The sequence below is a fragment of the Pleuronectes platessa genome, chromosome 22 (genome assembly GCF_947347685.1).
Source record: "Pleuronectes platessa chromosome 22, fPlePla1.1, whole genome shotgun sequence".
NCBI lineage: Eukaryota > Metazoa > Chordata > Actinopteri > Pleuronectiformes > Pleuronectidae > Pleuronectes > Pleuronectes platessa.
The window spans coordinates 4151338-4174682 of record NC_070647.1 but is presented as its reverse complement, the minus strand read 5'-3'; the positions used below and the strand labels follow the sequence as shown (position 1 = coordinate 4174682).

Below are 23345 nucleotides of genomic sequence, written 5' to 3'. Positions count from 1 at the left end.
ATACAGCCCCATCATTTCTACCTTTATCCTGCCTCTGAAATGTTTTGCATTGTTTGAGCCAGTCCTACAGCAAACCAACACATTAGAGAGATGTTGATTTATATGTATGGTATGTGATGTAACTGTCACCCATGGCTGCATGGAAGAAGCCAAAAGGTCCTTTCCTTTTTGTCATTGAAGGTTAATTCAGGTCTGTTACAACCTTGGGTCTTATTTTTGTAACCTTTGCCACTGCTCACTGAGTTAATGATGAGATTTGGGAGCATGTTAACACTGGAGAGGATGATAATGATTCAACAGTTTGGCTCTGTCCCAATTCCTCTCCTTTGGCCCTAACCCTAGATATGAAATGCACTTTGCTGGGAGTGTCCCCCTCCAGATGAAGCCACAAAGGAGAGGGTTAGAAAAATCTTGGGAAACCACTTGCTATGTTATCAGCAGCCAACCAATGTTATTGCAGTGACAAACAATGTCAACCAATGTCATTAATTTAACAATCCTTATCAAATAACATTATAATTGTAACACATCTGACAACTGCAGGACAGATTGATCCATTCAGTCAGCATGTTATTTCAATGTAACATTCGACCCTTAGACATAGAAACTTCTGCCTAGCACTGAAAATGTTATAACATGAGCAGGGACGTTTTATTCAAAATTCATTCCGGGATTTCCGTCTACCCCTTCATTTCTAGGGGGGTCCTGAATACACTATAGTTTAAGGGGTGTTTGAAGAGCTGGATGACGATTACTAGACGATTCAAGGTCTTTATTGTCATCATACTCAGGTACAACGAAATTGTAAGAGGGTTCTCTCTCCAAGATATATCTATGTACAGGTGTAAAAAATATAGAGAAATGGGAGAACACTGCCCCTTCATGGCCAGGCTTAAAATGAAAGGGTTGGGCCAAATGCTGGGCTAAAGGGTGAAATGGGACAGGGCGTTGATACAGTTATCCACACCATGCCCCAGTCCAAGCCCTGTTGGCTTAAAGATCATATCCGAAAAGGACTTAAAATATCTATAGATATGGCTTCATTCATAATAAGGGCTTATACTCAATATATATTTGTTATCCAATACGTTTTGGGTAATGTTAGAACTGGCTCATACACCAGTTCAGAAATCAAACTCATTGTACACACTTTACACACTGGCTGTCCTGGGGGATTATCAAAGCATTGTTCTGGGTCATCCACATGAAAATTGACAGACGAAGCTTTGTTACATGACAAAAGGGAGCTTTAGGTAGATATTGTGGCCACATATTTGATGCGGACCAGCTGTGATTGGTCGACTCGGTGACATGTGTCATCAATGTCTCTCAGCGGCCGGACAGGAAATACTCAAATCACCCTCCCTCAGCCTAAATCTGGTCATCCAATAATCTCCCTCCAACGCTTTCTTCCTTTTCTGTTACAGTGGTTCAATGTTTCTTAACTCCAAGACAACTTTCAGAACCATTTTTTAAATATTTTTCATACAGGTACACATCGAGAATGATAGACACCACTCAGAGAACTATGGTTTGCCAGTGGATGTGCCATTCCAGAGGTCCAAAATAAGGTTGAGACAGTATGACCTACACCAGAATCTTTTCAAGCCTCTGCAACCTGGTACCGGAATACACCCGGGTATCCCAGCTGGACGTGTAGATAGTTAGATATGTTTATTTTATTATTTTTAAACCAGGATGCAGAAAACAGAACAAGAAATCTCCAACCGATCCTAACTGGAAGACAAAAATAAGACCCAAGTTGTATTAAATGGAATCATTCTTGAAGAACCGTGTCAGTTCAGGTTTTGCTTTTAGATTGGCTACACTGTGGTTTTCAATAAATGGCTTTAATGGGAGAATTACAAAGACTGTGATGTTAGGACCTTTCATTGTGTGCATTTTGTAATGTTTTGCTGGAGCTATTCTCTATGTGGGCCTTCTGCCAAGGCCACACAGCAAGCTGCTGTGTTTGGTCCTTATGAGAGTCGACTTACCCATTTATCGCATCACATTCATAATGCCTGATGTTTATAGAAATGGTCAAGGCAGTGTATGTTTTAATTTCTGACTGATGGGTTGTTGAGGCCAAAAGGAACGCTTGTGTTTTCATCTTCAGTCTAGACGTCTTTTGACTGAGTAAGGTAAGAACCTTAATAATGTTAACAGAACAGTATCAAAGCACAAGGTTTAAGATATTCGAGAGAAAAAGCCATGTACTCTGAAAGACTGGAGCTTCCCCGATTCTCATCAGAAGCAATTAGTTAAGCCTTCCATAGTCGCTCAGAGCAGTAGAATACAAAGTTGAACATGCTGTCCCTCTTTATAACGATTTCTCTTTGTTTCCCGTGTCTGCTGAGAATGTCCTGAAAACATGACAAATTAGAAAATCTGTTGGGTTTAAACAGGATACTGCATCTCCCTATTACATCTGTCTGCTCCTGCCTTTATACATCCCCAAGGCAGAACTCCACTATGTCATTATGATCTTTTTTTACAATATTTTTCTTTAGCAACTTCAAAATAACCCCTCCCATTAGATACACACATTCACGCTCACATATTTACTGTACCTCTATGACTAGAATGGAAAAGAGAAAATCAAAAAACACAACTTTTGCTCTGAACGTACGCTCAGTCGACAGTTCGCTCAAAACAGGAAGGGTTCATCAAAAAGGCAAATACACTTTGAAGAAAAGATAATACATGTATAAAATGCTAAATGGCGTATGGGGTCATCAGACGGAATGGAATGCACCTACACAAGAATGAAAATGGTCCAACATGACGTTTCCTGGTTGTTACTTCTCTGGAATATTCTGTACAATAATGTACAACAGTCAAGGTCCTGGAGGTCCTGGAGGTCCTTGCTGCCCACATGTCCCAAGTAACTGGGGGGACCTCAGAAGCTGGAATACTGAAAATGAATAGATGGCCTCTTAACATGATCCCAGTTAAGCAAGTTATATGGTTTCATGTCTGGTTGAGTCCTTTGTGATTCATACCACAGGAGGCTCCCAGAAGAAATTTCCACAAGATCTTTGATTGATCAGTCTGCCTCTCTCCAATACTGTTGATTCCTTCAGTTCTCCTCAACCAGTCAACAGACCAGTTAACATGAGCTATAAGCAGTTCACAGGTTCAACGCCATTGTCAATCACCTTTTAGGTTTCGAGCCACTCGAGCTACAACCAGTCACTATCATGAACTTTCTGTCTTTCAGTGTCTCCAAGTATTTCCTTTGCAACCTTTCGTGGTCATGGTCCATTTTATCGTCTGCTGCACAACAACAAAACAAGCACGACTTCAAAAATGTGATAATATTTTGTCAGTTCTTCAGTTTTTTTCTGGTATTTTCAAGATAGCAGATCATCAAGACACCCATTTTTAAACACACACATTAAAAAAAAAAGAAGATCTGGAACCAGGAGAGACTGGAGATGAATGGATGAAAATGTTGAATAGTTTTTTCTCTTTCTTTGTTGTTGATCTGTGGGATGAGTTGGTCTTCTCATGGCAGCCATCTTTAGCAGACGGTGCCGTTCTCCTGTCGGGACTTGGGGCAGGTAGACCTGGGTATCGGCTGGACGGAGGGAGCCAGGGTGCAGAAGAAGCCGGCAATGAGGGTAAGGCCGAGGCCTCCCCAAGCGCAGAACATGGACCACCCGTAGCCATGGCCAATGTCATCAGGCAGGCCGAACAGATACCGCGGGTAACGGGAAAGCTCAAAGTTGATGCCGGCAACACAGGTACAGAGGGAAATGATGCAGAAGGTTCCTGCAATGACAGAACAAGATGTTGAAGGAGAGAAATGCTGTGCACCAAACTTCTTTCACAGTAAAAAGAGCAACCATTCCCCAAATCCAAATCTTTGACCACCTTGACATGAGGTATTAACAGGTCACATGCTGACAATATGCAACCCTGTCTCCTACAAAATATGTCTTTCCATCCATCCATCAATCCATCTATTACAAATGCCGCTTATCCTGTGAGGGTCGGAGGGGGGTGGGGGTTCCAGCCAATCCCAGGTGGCATTGGGCGAGATGCGGGATACACCTTGAACAAAATATATTTATACCCGACTAGTATTTTCCAGCTCTATCTGAATCAAAATTGGCTGTATTATGGTCACTGTCACTATTCTATCCCATCCAGGATAATATGAGATTCCTGTATAGCAGATCATTTGTCAGGTTTATAGAGCAAAACTCTTGGTCGCTGTTGGGCAAAGACAGTGGTTTTAGTTACATATTTAAATTGACACACATCATCTTGTGTTTTTAAATAAGCGTTGACCTTTTCCCCATCAACAAGACCACCACATTTTATTTATCCTAAAAAGGATTTTACATAATTTTTCTTGGCTGCCAAGCATTGGGACGGCTGTTTTATTATTATTATATGAGCCAACCAATGGGCACATGCCAGAAAGAGAGCGGAAACCACAAGATCGATGAGAGATGAAGCCCACCCCAGTTTCGTGCTCTTCTTGTTGATTGGCCACAAAGACATTCAGGTTACATTGTGTTATGGTCTGTTATTACCTTGTACAACCATAATGGTCAGTGGGCATGGACTCTTATGGTAGACCTGGAACAAATCATCATAATACTTCTACTGGTGATGTGACTTTAATTCACATGAACTGTTGCCCAAAGTGCAAATGTGTTTGTAGCGGTTGCAAGTGGCCATACTGAGTAAAAAAGAGCCTAAGGGAGAAATTCAAGCCTTGTCTATTTTCTCACCTTCAAAGACACACACTGAGTGGAATAGGTGTGATGACTAGAAATAATCCTGTTTGCGCCGTTAGAAAATACATTTGCAGCATTTTTCTGGCTCGTCTGAGAGATGATTCAACCATTAATCTTTAAAGTCCATCAACTGCTGGGAATTCTCCCATAGACCACCCCCTGATGCTGTCTCTGCATGACGTGTCAAGGACGTTTACTTCCAGAGCCCCGGTTGCCTTATATAATTCCACCCACTTCATCACTCTACTATGTCTGCATTGAGCTCTTGTCGATTCTATTGGAGGCATTTGTCTTTCTGCTTCTTCTCTGGTGCATCTTTTCCTGAACCATCTTTGTATAAAGCGGAATTCTATCAAAAAAATGGCCCCAATCTGACGAACCACAGAAGCACTTACCCAGGAGATCACAAGAAGATAAACCACCAAACCATTTTTCAATTGTCTCCAGTTCATCTCTGAACAAGTCTTTGACTTTGGATTGATTTTAGTTGATGCAGTTGGTGATGCAGACTAAATCTGGCCTCATTTTAGGAGCTCTGTAACCCTGTGGGCTGCTCTGCTGTGACTTGGCTGCTGCGGACTGACCCAGCCTGTTTTCTGTGCCTTTTATTACCAAGCAACCATAATTGACTTTTTAATTGCCTGTTCATTATACAACTGTAGGGCACAGCACTAATCCAAGGCTGATCATAATTGAGTGTGCATTTGCCTCCTGCCAAGCAAGAGCTGTGCAGCACACGACACATCAGTGTGTGTGGGAAGTCACTACCGGTTGTCCACTGACAGTAAAGTGGGACACACAGGGTTTGCGTGTGTGTCTGTGTGTGTCTGCTTGGGTGATGCAGGGGCTAGATTCACACACTCATATACTTTCATCTTCAGACCTCGTTTGTTTTTATGGTAATGTTCCCGCTTGCACTCGAATTTGTCCAGGGGTTCTGTAGTCGCAGTCTTATTAACCATCTTGAGCTAATTAAACTACTCTTACTTGTATCGCAGGCATGATCACTCGATTGCGTTTGTAGCACAATATTCATGTGACACAGCTGGAAATTATGAAATAGGTGTAACATTAACAGAATGTACATCTCGCCAGGGTTTTTTAATAGAATTATAATCCTGTGATGTTCTAGGAAGCTTTATGGGGTTAATTTGCTCAATGAAAAATGGGTTATGTTAGATCACTAATAGAAGGAGAGCTCAACACTGCACGTGCAGCTAGTTTTGGTTTTGCAGTTCCATTATCTTGTATCCAAATAAGATATTGTGGACATTTATACTGTGATTTATCAGTTTCAGAATCGTTACACCCCTCAAATCTAATTCAAGAAGGTTCAAACACCAGTTCAACATCCTGTGTCAGCGTAGGTTTGCTCTGGGTATTCCAGCTTCCTCCAACAGTCCAAAGACACGCATCGTGGAGTTAGTTTTATTTACGACTCTAATCCCTCCATAGGTGTGAATTTGAAAGTGAACGGTTGGTATGCCATCTCTGCGACCTGTACTCCGCCTCTGGCCTAATGTCAGCTGGCATTGGCTCCAGCTCCCACTTGACCCTCAAAGAATAAGCGGTATAGAGTTGTGTGTCTGAGGATGAAATGTTTTATTGGCACCAAGACGGAGAAATGGAGGGAGACAACTGGCGTGATAAAAAAATACACCACTCAGCACCTCAAAAGATAAGCCATTCATGCAGTGTATTTGTTTATTATGTACACAAACAGAAATGTAAAAACTATTTTGACATGCTGTAACTAGTGTATTTCCTGGTAAACAACAAGTGTCAGGTGCAGTGACTACATCAAAGTTTTATAATACACACTAAAGGTGTAGTTAGTCAATACTGTATACAGATTAATACAGTCTATTTTTGATGACAAAAATCAACGTACTCAATGATTAAATTAATGTTAAAATAAATACAGCAAATTTTGTCTTTAGCCGTAGTTGTAATTGGCCATATAATATATATATATAAATGTGTATCACAATTGTATAGTTCCTTCATGTCAGTTGTTCAATCTGTGCGGGAGAAAAAGTTTACACCAGCAAACTCAAAAATCTCTTGTTATTAGTCTGCAACACTGACTGTATTTAATTTCGCCACTTTTCCAGCAACTACTGAAAAGCTTATTAGAATTATAGAATAATTATGTAGCTCGAGGCTTAGAGGTTAAGACGCTGCAAATGAACTGTAACATCACAGAAGAGGGATCCAGCCGGGGCCTTTGGTGCATCTCCACTGCTCTCATTTCATGTCATCCCTCCACTATCACCAGATAGTAAGTGCATTAAAATTGCCCACAAGAAATAAACCTCATATGGAAGAATTAGTATGTTGTCTGGAAGTGGGACACAAGTAGTAACTGTGCGAAACTCCCTAACTCTTGCAACGTTTGCTCCATTGTGTGTGTACAGAGGCGAAAACCAAAATGGGAATGAATTTGTTGATCGTCTCTCTCTCTCTCTCTCTCTCTCTCTCTCTCTCTCTCTCTCTCTCTCTCTCTCTCGCTCTCTCTCTCTCTCTCTCTCTCTCTAGGTTTGTGTCTGTGTACGACATAACTCAACAACCCATTGACAGATTTTCATCAATCTTGACGGGAATAGTACTTCAGAGAGAATCTCTAGATGATTGAATCTTGGAGCTGATCAGTTAGACGGTCAAAGGTTAAGGCCAACAAAGTGACGGCCCCCAAAAATGTCCAGGATATCCACTGCAAATAATGAAGAGTCAACTCTGAAGTTTATATTAATCAGAAAATCTCCCAAATCATATCTCATATGATAACTGCCGTAATGGAAAAGTCAGAAAATCTACCTTTTACAAAAATGCATATACATTAACTTTTGCAACCACTAAGATTAGGGCCACTATCTACAGCATTTAGACCAAACACCGGTCATCATGTGGTATAAATTATGTCATGATGATGTTCTTGTAAATTGACATTACTATATAATATAAAATATAATAATCCTGATTGGTGTATATCCAAAGGGCACACAGGGTATGCGTAGCTACAAAGAGTGGGAACCATTGAAGAACACGTGGCAGTTCAAGAATGAAGACTCGGTTTTAGGGTTAAAGCTCAAGAGTCAAGATAGATTTAAGTTGTGGTTAGGCATTTAGTTGAGAGGAGCAAGGTTAGTGTTAAGGGCTAAGAAATGCATTATATCAATAACATTAATGGAGTAAAACGTGTGGTTCAGATTTGGGCATAGTCTATAAAGATATTCCTTCTGTTGTGAGGACCTTAATCTCTTTACACACATCACAGGGACTTATCGTCCTTGTGGGAACGGTTAAACTCATCCTAAAGTTAGACTAAATCTCCTGGGTACGAATGTCCTCTGAAGCCATGGAGACATGACTCTATATGAGTGTGTGTTGCGTGAGTGTGCATGTACACGTGACTCACCTCCCATGAGGAAGAGGAGACCAGCCACGTACTGCATGAGGCCTCGGTCCCAGCAGCAGCCAAGCACGCCAACGATCCAACCGAACAGGATAATGGCCACCGCCATGCCCATGAAACCTGCTGTCATTCGCCGCAGGTCTGGGGGAGACAACATGGGAGAGGAGCAGAATAAGTATAACATGTTGACACAGACCTGAACAGGACGTTTTGAGGAGAGAGAACATTACGCACACATGTTCATTCTGTCAGAAGAGATCTATAAATGGGATAGATATCAGTGGTAGGAGGAGGAGGAGAACCCAACACCCTAATGTGACCAGTACTGACACTACCAGACACACTGGTCAAGTTCTAATGAAAGCTGTGCTGATGATCCATTTTGACATGGTGGCTTAACCCCTTGTGGACGAATGTCGCGAATTCGCCTCAAACCCCATTCCGGCCTTAATGCCGCCAAGGTGACGATTGTGCCTGATGGTGCAATTACTACACATACCGAGGAAGGTATTGGAAGCACTCTGCCACCATATAGTGGTCGGAGTGGAAAATACATACAAGCCCCTTGGCACTGTGCAGCAAAGTTATTTTAAGGTATTAAGCTGTATTTGAAATACTGTGATGATAGAACAGCAATGATTGTACGGAAACATATGTTGTTATTCAATTTCAAGCAAAAGCAGCATCAATCTACGTACCAGAGACTGGAAAATGTGTTAAATTAAGGTTATGCCCCATTATACCTAATTTAGCTAATTTGCCTCATACCTTAATTTCATTTCTATTGTATACGATATATTGAAATTAACAATCTCCAATTAATTAAGCATCTGTATGACAGCCAAAAACACAAATAATATTTTTTCTATATAATTGGAAATTAATTCAGTCATTAAGGGGTTAACATATCAAAACTGGGTCGTCCCTGCGAGTGAGGAAAAGCCTGTCGGTTGACGACATGTTAAAGTCTCAAATGACGTCACAGCAACAGTGAGTCAGTTTTAAGCCGCAGACTGTCTCACAAATTAAACACCTGATGTCAAAATGTTTACTCTAACCTGACGCAGCAGACGGTGCCGACCTGATTCTGCCTCCACCTTAGAACGCATTATGGCGTGTGAGTGTGGCGTTATGATTTAACATACACACTTTAAAGCTGCATTAAGAGTTTTGAAGTCTTTACAAGTGTCTTCATCAGATGAGCATTAAGAAAACACTCCCATTGCTAATGTGATGACGATCCGAGACCTGACCCTGAAAACAGGCAAGTTCAGTGTAATCAGAAACGTCAGAAAGTGCATCGATTTACTCGTGCTGTCATGGAGTTATTACAGAAAGGCAGTTTTTACAAAAACTATTGATTATCACAAAATTGTGTGGAGGGAAGAACCCATCACTTTTGGCGCTGATTTTTATTTCTCTTTCTATAACTTACTGTAAATAGTGTGTTGGTTGGTTTCCCGCACAACAATATTCAATTACATTCATATAAATTGAATAAAGTCAGTATTTCAGCTTTAATGCTTATATACATATATTGGCTTCAGAAAGTATTCACACCACTTTACTTTTCACAAACTTTTAGTGTAGATTTTTTTGGGGAAAAATGAATTGCAAATTAAACTCCAACAGTTTTTTGAAAATGTACTGAAAAAATAAACTAAAATCTCTAATTTTACAAATGTATTCAAACCTCTTTAGAAGCTGTATTAGCAGTAACTCCAGCCTCAGATTTGGGAGTTTATCCTGATCCTCTCAAGCTCCCTCAGATTGGATTGGGAACTGTCATCTTCAGTCTCTCCACAGATGCCATACAGGATTTAATTCTGGGCTTTTGCCGGGTCATGCTTTTCCTAAGTTGTCTTAGCTGTGGGATGCAAGAGCGACTGTCGTGCTGAGAGGTGAACCATTGTCTGAGCCTAAGGTTACATGTAGACTACGGGTCAACTTTTACCGGACTGTGTTTCTGCTGAGATGATCCTCAGGTTTAATATCTCTGCAGAGGACTTCTGAAGTTCTGTCAGAGTGAACGTTGGATTGTTGGTCACCTCCCTGACCAATAACCCTTCGCACTGCTACTCAGATAGCGGCATGAACTGTGGGAAATTAAGTACACAGGCATGTACCTCTCTTAATAATCTCAATTCAGTTTCCAGTCAAGTTCTAGACATTTTTCAATAGTTACACAGCAAAGGGTCATAATACTTAGATTACACAGTGTATATGTTTTCAAACATTTACATAAATTATTAATAATGACACGTTTATATTGTGGATCTTTGGTTGTAGATGGACGGTAGGGTAGAAATTAAAAAAAAAGTGAAGGAGTCTGAAGACTTTCTGAGGCCATTGCATATGATCTTTATAATTATATATAGTTACTTTACTTGTGGAATTTGAATACATGATACCACTGATGATTAATTGAGGATGAGGCTGATATTGTCATTAAAAACATGAGAACAGTAAACATCCATAAAAGTGCTAAATGAAATGCAGAATAAAAGTTTATCACTTTGTGTGGACCATGATGTTTGCACAGTGAATCATCTTTTAATGAATTCCTCGGGATAAAAACCCAGACTGCAGTTACTGAATGTAGCTCCTTTTTACCTAATCGGTTTACAGAGCACTTTGCAGTTTCTGCCTCTCATTCGCTCGCATCAGTGACCGTGGAGCTGCCATGCTAAGTGCTCGGGTTTGAATTGAGACAAATAATTTGATTTGTCTCACAACCTGTGTCCAATACACCGCAACACAGCAGGAACCGACATCATCTACATTAGCACTGTCACATTAAGAGGTACTGGAACCTATCAAAGACCCCAGACATTTGGTGGCTGCATAATCAGTAAACGTAAACATTTACTTAGAACTATATTGATCACATTTACATAAAAACCACATGACCAGGTCAGATCATTAGCACACTATTATTAAACAATGACTTAAACAGCTTAATTTAACTAGAACTACCTAAGTCCCATGAGGCTTTGCATCCCTACTGTCCAATCAGAGCAAACGGCTCACCGATCGCTAAAGTACCCAAGGACACCTTGGTACGTGGTCAGGAGGAGCCGGGCATTGAACCTCCAACCCTGTAATTAGCGGACAACCTGTTCTACCGACTGAGCAACTGCCAGATCATAATTAAAGGAATGAAGTGTGAACTTCACGAAGAGCACTTGAGCTGATTTTATGAGGTGATCTTGAGTGCATCTCTAAATCTTTTATACAGCGCAGCTTTGTAAATGTGGTCCACTGTGCAGAGCCGGTGGCACTGTGGCGGCGAGCGGAGAGAAGAAACCGGGAGTGTGGATAAGGTCAGGCTCTGCCACAAGGACAGCAGTGTGCTCGGCAGGAGAGTAATGACGGTGACAGTGATTAGCTGCGGAGAGCGGCTGAAATATGAGGAGGACTTGGGGAGGAAGATGAAGAGCTCCAAGCAAAGCCCCCTCTTCCTCGAGTAGATTAGAATGTCATGGGTGAGATGACTCTGCCAGAAGGTGGGTGGGAGGGAGGGGAAGGGGGAAGGCGGCCGGGGGGCTGGCACAAGGCCCGGGTGGAGGACACCATGCGGCGGAGCGAGAAAGGTCAAAACATTTGGCCCGGGAGCGAAAATGAAGAGCAACAAACGCCAAACCGACGCTTGTGTAGTCCCTTCATCTGTAAACACGTTCACAGGCCGCCTCCACTGTAATGGACGTCAATTTTAATTGGCCCCAGCGCGTGAAATCTTCCTCTAACCAATCAAGAAATGTCATAATAACCAGCGGGACAGAACAGGAAGCGGTGTAAGAAACATTTTGCGCTTTCAAAATGAAATTGCTAAATTGCTATCACAAAATTGTATCATATGGAAAACACACAAGGTCTGGTGTAGCACATATAGATGTCGTGTGATAATAGTTTATGAACTTAGCAGGAAGCTTTTAAGTCATAAAACCTTTTCTAACACATTTAAAAAGCCTATTGAATGAGTTCCATCATATATCACGTAGATTATTGAGTTTCTCGTAAATACAAAGCTTTTAAACGGTAAAGTCTCGTATTTTGAGGGATGAAGATTTAAACGGTCTGCATTTCGCCTGCAGACGGCCCATACTATAATTAACTACATATTTAAAGCTGCATTATATCATTTCCTTAGCATTTACTTCCTGTTAGAACAAGCAGCACGCACAACACGGACACATTATTTCGGTACACTGAGTGACCTCTTTTACTCTATCGATTGACAATATATAAACGTTAAGTGGAGCTGCTTTAACGTCAAAGGTAATGGTAAGCAGGTATAACTTCAGTGCTCTGTCTGTACTTACACTATGTATCATATCTGCGCTGTGGGACATGAGAACTCTGAGGTACTGTGAAGTTGAATGCAAATATAGAAGCTGAACAGCTAAAATGACTTCTTTTAAATCCAAAATAACAAAATATGTAAAAGCAACATATTGTACATTGGTTTAAGGAAACAAATATCCAGTTTGTCCTGGATATTAATTGGTATTTCCAGTCGTTTATAGTACTGCATGTGTTTTATCACCGCTGCCAAATTTTACCATGGCTAGCAGCTCGACATGCACAACACGGACAACATGGACAGCCTGCATATCACCAACATCGCCTATTGATCAACATAGGACCAATAAACTCCTGGTATCTGTCCTGAGAGATCTTATCACAAGTGGCCAGCTATAAGTACCTCTTTTCACACCTAGTATTAAAATCTTTCTGCTGTGACCACTTGGGATCGGATCTCAATTCCGTCATTTGTGTTAGTTAAGACCAAAATGTGTTGTTTTGAGTTTACAGATGTGTCCGATGTCACTATTTGATATGAATTAATCTTGTGCAGCTGCGGTGAATAAATATTTTACCGTTTAAGAAAAGTGTCAGTCATGCGGTTGTCGTTATTGTTGATGATTTGGCGTTGGCCCAAAACAAATCAGCGTATGAGCAGAGATAACAATAAAAATAGGTTCAGTTCATAGTGAAACTGTGGTGGGTAGGAGGACGTAGGAGTAGGTTGTCCTTCAGATGTGGACCAGGACACATTCGTGTTCACACTGCTAAAAGAATGTGTTAACATGAAGCCTAGACCACCTCCGAATGTGGCCTGGTGTGATCAGATCTATATCCAGTCTGAGTGTGTTGTACTCATGTTCGGATCACAAAAACCACAAGTTAAGACCAGGAGTGTACTGGGCCAAAGAAAGTGGAAAAGATGTCGACCGAGATAACAGTTTCTGGAGTGAAGCCTTTTCATTGACTATACAAATGGCCTTCCTCCAGCTAGTCAGAAACAAAAACAAAATTGGAGAACATGTTTTGTACGACTCCAACAGCAAGAATACCTGTTATGCAGTTTCACATGTCTCTGGAGGTCTTTGTTACGACAATGATCAATAAAACAGGAATCACAGTTGACATCTGGGGAAATGCAGTGAGAGGAGTGTGACGTGTTGAACAGAGACTACCTGCTGCGAGCATGAAAAGGACAGACATCTGTCGTCCTCTCTGCCTGAACATTAGTGGAGAAATGATGTGGGGGGGGAAGTAACGGTTTGACATTCAAATAACAGTGGAAGAGGAAGGTGTGGCTGTAAAACGGAAGGTTACGTGAGGACATTTACCTTTACTGCAATCCAAGGTCCATCTTTAATGGCTATCTTAATTTTTCACGCTAACGGTTTGTACTCTGAAACAAAAATGAGTGTTTTTGTTTGTTTTTTAAATCATCCAAATTTAAATAATCTCCATATGTGAGAATATTGTATAAATGGATATATAGATGTTATTAACTGGATGAGCAGAACTTTCCATCTTATCCTCTTACATTGACTCTGTCTTTATCATAACTCTGAGATCTCGGGTTCAACTTGCTTCTTGCTTTGGTGTTGGTGAATTAGTGGAACCAACAGTAGTACCACTTGGAAACACTGTGGGGGGGGGGGGGTTGACAACTTTTCTGTTTCCACTTTAAAGAGGACACTTAATCCATGTCTAGTGTTCAGTGAAATGGAAGGAGATCGAGGAGTATGAGTCATAGCAACATAAAGGCAAAGGAAAAGATGTCTGACATGCCTCCAGTTTCATAATGATGCTGGAGCAGTCTACCTTTAGCTCAGTGAGGTGTGTGGGTGATGGAGTTGAATGTAAAAGGTCCTGAAGCTAAAACAAGCTGTCATTAGTGTTATTATCATTATTTAAACACAATGTTAAATGGGGGACTTTTAAACACAATTGAGTATTCATGCTCTAATCCACATACTAGACTGATTACTGACATCTTCCCTCTTACCCTGCACTCAAACCAAAACCTTATCTCTGCACATTAGTGATTAAGAACATCAGACAGCCTTGAGATTTGCTGAGCACATTCACACTTCCCAGAGGCTGAAGTTTTCACGTTGTTTTTATTCTTTCATTCAACCTTTACTTTTTTACTTTTACGCAGAGGTTGAACGGGGGTGAAGGATTAAGATAAAAAAGCTATTGCGTCCATGATTTAATAAGAGAAGGCCAAAGGCTATGGCCAACACTGATGTAGGTCAGGGTTAGTTGCTGCCCTACTTTGTGGGATATTTGCCCCCTCGCTCTGCACCCCGACAGTTGTTCTGTCAGCTCAGATCAGCGCTCAGTATGAGCCCGGACCCTGCAGGTCATTGTGGGACTCCACAAGTTAAAGTGCTGCCAAGAGCAAATATGGAGTAGAACCCCTCTGGGTCTACTATTGAAGAATTGGCCCCTGGCGGAAGACGTCCCGTGACTCCACGGCGTTGCCCCCCCTCTCCTGCATGTGCTGAAACACACATACAACCCTATCTTGCCTTCAGCCACGACCAGTGGGTAAAGAGACAGACTCTGTAGCAGTTCAAGAGTTCATAAGAATAACATACCACATTACGACTCAGAACAATAAACCTAAATTGAACTCGATCCATTTTTTCGCCTCAATGTCCTCTGATATCCTCCTCTGGAGCCACATTTTGGATGTATGGAGCATTGGATGACACCTCAGCAGCAGTATGGGGGCATTTCATGTTTTTTCTCTGTTTTATTTTTTACATTTGAAGACCTGGTCACCAGTTAATTTGTTGTATTGGATTAAGCTGGAAAATGGTTTACCTCGGAAACTGACTCAAACCCTTCACCCACCCCTCCATTATCATAGTGGTGAGGAGATAATGAGTGAACTTTCATTTTCTGATGAACTGTCCCTTTAAGAGGGAAATTCCTGTAGTTCCTCCAGCTCACAATCGGAGTCAGCTACTTGCCTCTGGACCATGACTGCACTTGGCGAGCGGTCTGTGTATGACCTGTGAGTGGCCCTCGCTCTGCAGACTTTTCTTTCTTTGCTCTGTTACCACCGGATTTCTGCTGGCAGCAGCTAAATGTGCCGAGTTCCCTTTGAGGCCCGTCCTGAGGTGTCCTCATTGTCCTCACCATAACACACTTCTGGCTCTGTAGCTACAGTGCTGCTCAGACAGAGGGAAACTCTACATAGAGGACTGAAAAAAAATAAAACACTCCTTCACTACATCTAACAGTTTCAAATATGCTGTCCTTGTGCCTCGTGCTACAGGCATGAAGCCCAAAATTGCCAGCAACACGTTCCAGGCCCCCGTGCAGATCTGACACCGAGCCAAAGACTTAGCCACAAGGACCTTTGGGTGAAAGGAAGACCAAATTGAGGGGAGGGGATCGGAGAGGGGAGACACTTGGAACTCGAGGATATATGATGAGCTGTCGCCTGATAATCCGCTTGAGGTGCCCTCTCATTTCTGCTCCGCTGCTCCAAATGTCAACCTGTTTGTCCCCTCAGCTGTAATTTGTCCAATCTCCTGCAGCCGTCAGTCCATAGTCTGTTTTTGTTGTTCTGCAGTTGTGCCGAATCTCTGGAAACAGGATTGGAGCTTGAAATAAGAGAATGGTGCAGTATGGCCAAATATTTCATTTAAAATTGTTCATATAGAAATACTTTTATTTCATCGATTTAGTTCCATGTTGCATAATTGTGATATAGTCATAGTTTTTGTTTAATGATGTGCGTTCCGTCTCGTCATCATCTCGTCTCCATCAGCAAAATGAGCACTACTCAAATAATGAGTGCATGAAATGATAATCACCATAAGGAGAAAAAGGCTGTTTACTCTATTTCTGCATAATGCGTGTTATCCCTCCAATGCACTACCACTGCGGCCATTGCATCACTAACAGCACATGAATGGAAAGATGGATGTTTAGTCTGGCTGGCGAATTCAAACTCAGTTCCCACAGCACGTCGCCTGACAGCTGACTCGGATACAACGGCCGGTCTGCTGCATCTGCACCGAGCAGAGCTCCTGTTTGCGGGTGACTGGGCCTGGTCACGTTTGATGCCGATATCTCGCTGAGACATTCTGTTGATGCACAGTTTGATGCACGTCCAGACGTCTCCGTCCTGGGTAGGATACATCTCAGCCGTCAGGATTCAGACAGGGCACAAGGCCTGTGTGTCGGCCGGAGCTGGGAGCTGTCAGACGTCATGCGTGCCCCTGCATTCAACTACACCTCACCTCCTGTGCAAGTTTTGAGAAGCACGAGTGACGGCTGTACCCTGAGTTACAGCAAATACTGGGGAAGGAGAGAAGTGAGCATCATTAACTTTTCTGGCTGGCAACCGAATTAGCTCACTGCTGAGCTGAGTGACGATGCAGTCACTTGTGAATTTTCTTTTAATTGTATGATCATTTTCTCACTCTACTGATCTTGTTAGCATTTTGTATACAATATATTTGTAAAACTAAGAATACCGAGACCTGGAAACATAACATTTGAAATAATAGTCTTGTTTCACTTGCAGCCAGATTATTTTTTATAGATTGGAAGCTGTGAGGAAAAACCAGGGGAGCATTTAGTGTCCAGGCATGTCCTCAATTAGAGACCCTGCAGTCCTGTTTACGAAGCGGCTGCTCCCTGCAGGCGCCGGCGATGTGAGCCGGCTAACTGAGAGAAAAACAAGCCTTCCTGAAAAGCTCCCTTCAGAGTGAAAACCTTAAGCTTCAAAACGGAGCCTAATTGCTCCTGCACACCTCAGAGGGAGGTTGACATTCAGTATAATCAGTTTGATGCATTTCGATTGCTACCTTTCGTCGACTTACCCCCTGCTGGGTTGTCTCAGTGGTGATGCAGGCATGTACACAGAAGTGACTTTATGAGGACATTACCCAGGCAGTGTATTTGGGCTCAGTATCAACCGGGTGGTATTTGACAGGTGCTGCTTGTTAGGCTCAACTCCAAACATGACTTCTTCTCAAAGCCACTTACAGTTTTCAGGTGTTTTGCGTGGGTGACATCATAGATAAACTGGACAACCAAGCTGTTCAAACCTGGTAATAACATTAGAATAGCATTAGAATGTGTCTCTAGTGATCCTGTATCACTACTGGTTCCAAGGACATAAACTGAATAGGTAGTCCTTTCATGTGGCCCAGCACAGATTTGCCTCCACAGAGCAAAATAAAGTGGCCACATGTGTCCTAGAGCCGCTCCTGATATGTACTGAGTAATCATATCTCACACTCTTTAAGGACTGAACTGCGGCACAGTCGGAAAATGCTAACATCCGCAGGTTCATGCTGAGACCATGTTCATACCCTTAGTTCAAATGCAACATGACACTGTATAAATATACAGTATATATATTGTAGCGCCGTAACCCCCAGAGCGGGGTGGAGAGGCTATCTGGCACGGAAAACTTGAAAAAAAGCATTACTGAACAAGCACAAGTAAAAATTTGCATTTGCTTAACAAAAAGGTACCTCAACGGAAAGACAAAAATATCCCTGGGAGAGCCCAAAAAAACCTATATCATACTAGAGAAAGAAAAAGAGCACAAAACTAGACAAATCTGTAGACTCACAGCAGGCTGCCAACTTCTCTACCCACCTTTAATACTGACTTTAGTGAGCTAAACAGAAAGACAAAGAGAAACAACACCCACGACAAGACCAAGTTTGGACTCTGGGTTACAGCTGACCTCGCAATTTTATTTATCTGCAAAAATACAGCAGATAAATGCAATAGGTTGTCTAAAGTGTAATCTGATGGAGTAAAGTGTCCCAGTCCCTCCTCTCTCAGAGACCTGATCCGACACACCAGGTGTCACTCTCCCTGATCTGACCCCATGCACATATTTACCTCAGAGCAACATCACCCACATAACAAAATAAACTATCAACACATACTCCCTGTAAAACAATACAACACACAACTCAGAACCAGATTATCTACATAGACATGTTTATAATCAACATTCAAATAATAATCAAATGACCAAATGTTTTAATATAGGGAGACAGGGCCAAGTGGCAAGATGGAGAAAGCACATTTTTCCACAAACACATATATATATATATATATATTTAGAGAGAGAGAGAAAACCACTCCAAGAGCTTCCCACTACAAGTCTCATTCACTTGCCGCCTCCAAGCAGCACCTTTTGTTTTACACATCCCCATGTCCCATCTTGCCCAAGGACCTTTCAGCAAAGCAGACTGAAAGAGCTGGAGATCGAACCTCCGATACTGTAGTTAATTGATGACCTGTTCTAACTCTCACGACAGGGTTGGACGCCAAAATACAGTGCCAATCAGACACCATCACCTACACGACCAGTATCTACCAGACCGTATCCTAACGCAGATGGTGGTGCCGGAGCTCTGTACTGAAATAGCTGCTCTGCTTACAGGCAAAAACAAATCACCACACTTTATTTTAAATTTAAACTTGAGTGCCTTTGTTTGTCTAATCAACTACTGGTCTGTAGTTGTCAAGTGTGAGCGTCCCTGGGGTGACAATTGATGTTGAGTTTTTCATTGTAGTTTAGTGCACTTCCTTATATTACAGAATATTTATTATAAGCAAACTTGAACCGTAGAAAGAAAGAAGAAAAACAGTTCCTGCATTGTTTAGGCATCAGAACCAATTTAGATTATATCGATTATAGTATCGGAAAAAACAAAACAAAACCCAACCCCAACCATTAGAACCACTTGAATCACACACGCACACACACACACAGAAAGAAAAGATTGTGCTCTGTGGGCTACAGCTAAAACCTTAAATCAGGAATTATCATTAAGTTCTTGTTGAGCAGTGAAGTACACTAAAGTCCCTGCCAACAGTGACAAGTGAGGAACAATCTGTGACTCCCTCGTGCTTTAAAAGGACGTTACTTTGTGTTTTCTATAAAAATGCTCTATCTCCATCTCGTCGCCTCATGGCTGCCGTTAATTTGACCACAGATTTCTTCAAATTGTCTCGGCTACTGGCAGTAAAAGACCATTTAATGCTCCTTTAGTGAAAGCAGTTGTCGTTGTTGCAATAAAGTTGTGGGAGCCGCTGCCATTCTGAGAGGAACATGAATGGCTGGAATAATGAAATGTTCGCTAGAACAATAAACGTCCCGAGGAGAAGAATGGGCGGCGAACAAAGGGGCGCGGATGATCAGAACAGCCGCTGCTCCGCCGTCGAATCCTCTCGACTGTTGATGCTGCACTGTGAATGACTACGGATAAAAAACGGCTCATTTGTTTACTGTATCAGCGTAGGACAGGCTGGTGTCTGCTTTTCTCTGCTGCTTAATAGCTTCCATTGTTCAGCTCCTTGCTGCAATTCCTTTTTAATTATGTTCCGCGCTCCAGGACCAATGGCCCAATGAAACGTTATTTCATGAAAGGGAAATGGCTTTTGGTGCCTGCGTGGAAATGTTATTTTCTCCAGTCGGAAAGATGGAGAGGGAATATGTCTCGTCTGGAACGGCTCAAAGGTTGCCTGTTAATCAGCAGCCTGCTGCCTTGGATGCACGGTTCTAATAGGCAGTTCTGTAACTCTGAAGCAAATATTCAGTGAACAGTGAAGTGCTGCAGTGGATCTTGAGTCTGTGGCCTGAGGCAGTTTACTTTTTGGCGGCACCCACATTAGCCTCATCTGCTCCCACTTTGATTATTTATTCAGTTTGTTTACTCGCGCTTCTTTTTCGTCCAGTAAGCCGATTTCTTAAATGTCATGTAAACGAGGAAATCTGGTGTCCGTGATAGGGGTAGGGGATTAGACAAACCTGTCTCCTTGGGAAGAATTTCTCCGGGAGAACACATACAGGCAACCAGGTGTCTAATCTGCTTTTTATGTATGCATGTGCATGAAAAAAGCCTGCAGACGGGGGGAAAGTAGCCGAGCAGCTGGATGAAAGGAGAGATCACCATGAGATTCAGCCTTGTGTTTGAAATAATTCCATCCAAAGTCTGCCTGAAACTGAGACTAACACAAAGAAATCTCGAGGAAGTTTGCTCTCTCCACTAAACATTTGACTGCTTGTTAAATTCAGGCACATTCACGCTGTGAGGAAAAGCTCTGCTCTGCCTTTCCTTGCTGTGCCGACAGACTGAGTGGATTATGTATCACTTTGGTGAGAGCAAACAAGCCACACTTCTAAAATAAAGTCATATTACTGATCTGCTATGTGCATACACATATTTACAATACATCATGTTTTAGTATATCTAGTACCACATTTACACCTGTATTAAAATATGCCTTTTCCACTTCATAGGTTTATATTCATCAGGGTAACATTGTCAATCCCCAACATGGCTGCACTGTATCCTGGTGTCCAAGCGTCCGAAGCAATAGCATCTGTTTGTTTTTTCTGCTTTAATTTACTTTCGGCAGGGATGGACAAGACACCGGCAGACATGCAGCAAATCAGGTCAGGAAACAACAGCAGTCAGATAGGCTTGAAACCACCAACAAATTGTTTGTATCAGGTCAGAGTTGTCATCATGCTCTCAGCTTATAAAGTATTTAGTTATTACAAAAAAATAAAAGACCAAAGTTCGGATAAACCTAGAGAACCATGTCATGGAGACTGGTCTGAGAATTCCCTGGTCATATTGAGAGCATAATGATTGGACTTTGTGTGTCTGACCTGAAGTTCAAGGCTTCAGGCCGGTTTGCCCATGAAAAGCCATCCACAGTGTGACCTGCTGCAGTGTCGAGGCTCACATATCGGAGAGGGATCCAGCACTTTTGATCACAGGGTGTTCGTAGAGGAGAGTTTCTGTGAGGTGGCAATTTGCTCAACTTTTGCTACTGTAAGCATGTGGCCCTGTCACAGAGGCTGCCTGCAGCCACAGCTCAAGTTATTGAGCTTAATTTCATTACCCCATGTCAAGTGCCTCTGGGGAGAAAACAATGGAGTGGGAAAATCAAATTAAGCGAGATGACAGGAAGGGGGGGGGGGGGGGGGGGGATGGGGATGAGTTGGCAGCTTAATGCCTTTAAACATATGTGCTATTTGCTGAGGAAGCCCTCGCAATGCCCTGTGGCTTGTGTGGCACTGTAGTGAAGCCTCCCGCCCGAGTGGGGGGCCATATGCGTGATTTCATAGGGTGTGAGTCAGCGGCGGTGTGAGTACCCCTGAGGAAGTCAGCCAAGCACGAGCCGAGCACGTGCAGAGGGAGGGGGTAGACAGAGGGAGGGGATGGGGAATTGCAACTGACAGCCGTCTCCTGGAGAGCAGCCTGGACGCTGGAGCGAGGGGAGACAGGATGACACCCTGGGCCCCCATTTGGCCCCGAAGGGGTCAGCAGCCATCAATCACCTCTCTCGGGTGGGCATGTACTGAGCAAAGATGCTGACAGGATCGCTGGCGTATGGGAGTGTTACTACAGAGGCATTCTTATCAGCTGTCAATGCAAGTCTTTATGACAACAACAGATGGAACCCTGATAGACGTTTGATAGGACGTTTAATTCGCTTCAATCATTATGTCAGCGGAACCATAATACAGGAGGCATTGGCAGAGAGACTGCAAAGATCACACATCCAAGAGTTGAACGAGAAGGAATCTTTCTTAGAAAGAAATCCTGGAAACTTAGTGCTATAGGACAGGGGTCATTATAAATCCAAAGAGGTTATCCCCCCGTACTCAGTAAATGTCATGAGACAAAGTTGACCTTTTGCTCTGAGAATGGGTTGAAAGCTCAGGTTTTTAGTGATACACCTTGACACTGTGGTAGCTATGAGATACCTTCTCCTTGCTTTGGGGATTGCAGGGAGATTGTGGCTAACGCTAGAAAGGCTACAACCGAGCTATAACAGAGCTAACACATAGCGACAAACAACCAATCATGCTCACATTTTGCAATTTAGAGTCAACAATCAACCTACAAGCAGCAGGTCTTTGGACTTTTGGAGGAAGCTGGACGACCTAGAGAACCACAGGCAGGCACGGGGAGGAAAACAAGCTAACTCCACAAAGATTCGGTCTCTCCGTGCATCACTCAAGCCAGGACCAGTACTAAGACCTTTTTAACCACTGGAGAGATGTCAGGGCTGTGCATGATCGCAATGATCCAGAGTCCAGATGAACAACTGTCTCGCCCTCTCCGTGACGTGAGGCTTTTAATCCTGCTATCAATCGGGGCTGGGAGGAGTGTAAGGACAACGTTTTGTACAAACTTGTTAATTTTAAGCAAACCCAAGCCTCAAGGGCCAGTTAATGGTCCGTCACATCTAGTTTGTAAGATATCCGAGGAGGAGTGAAAGAGCCTGGCCATCAAAGAGACAGGATATAAGTGATTTAATTTAAATACTCGGGTAACAGCTCAGATATTCAGACGGTCTCTCCAGGAAGATACTGACACTGTGGCTATTTGTTTTTCACGTGAAAAGTGAAACAAATAGTACCCGGCAGAGAGATGAACAATATTTGACTCCCTCTCCACACAACTGACACACACACATGGTGAAGTAGGTGTGAACGTAAATGAGTTACAGAAATGTTTGGGCACAGATCACCCCCTGTTCAACATTGGAAAGGTGGAAGGGGGAGTGGGTGACAGAAGCTATTGATCCTGTTCAGACGGAGCAGCAGCCAGTGACCACCTCCCTCTTTCTCAGGCCCCTCCTCCCACATAAACGCCATACAATATCCATAGAATCCGGTCTGGACATTGTTCAGTGTGTTGCGTGTGTAGTTTCAGACATGAAGTGAACCACAGGAGATGTCAGACATGTGCTGAGCAACTGGAAATATAATTGAGCGGTTAGTTCTGGGTAGAGCATGCAGGAGGCAGGATAGAAACATCATCAACACACCCACTCGCTCACTAGTCGGTGAAATGTCC

General features: G+C 42.6%; 1 protein-coding gene across 1 annotated transcript in view; it reads right to left on the bottom strand.

Annotated features, from left to right (window-relative positions):
* Nucleotides 1-3526: 3526 nt before the first annotated feature.
* tmem178bb (transmembrane protein 178Bb) overlaps nucleotides 3527-23345 on the bottom strand; it is a 108439-nt gene continuing 88620 nt past the window's right edge. The window contains exons 3-4 of the mRNA XM_053415025.1: nucleotides 8173-8310; nucleotides 3527-3777 (exon numbers count right to left, since the gene is read on the bottom strand). Of these exons, the coding sequence (XP_053271000.1) occupies nucleotides 3527-3777; nucleotides 8173-8310 (389 nt within the window). The remainder of the gene's footprint in view (nucleotides 3778-8172; nucleotides 8311-23345) is intronic.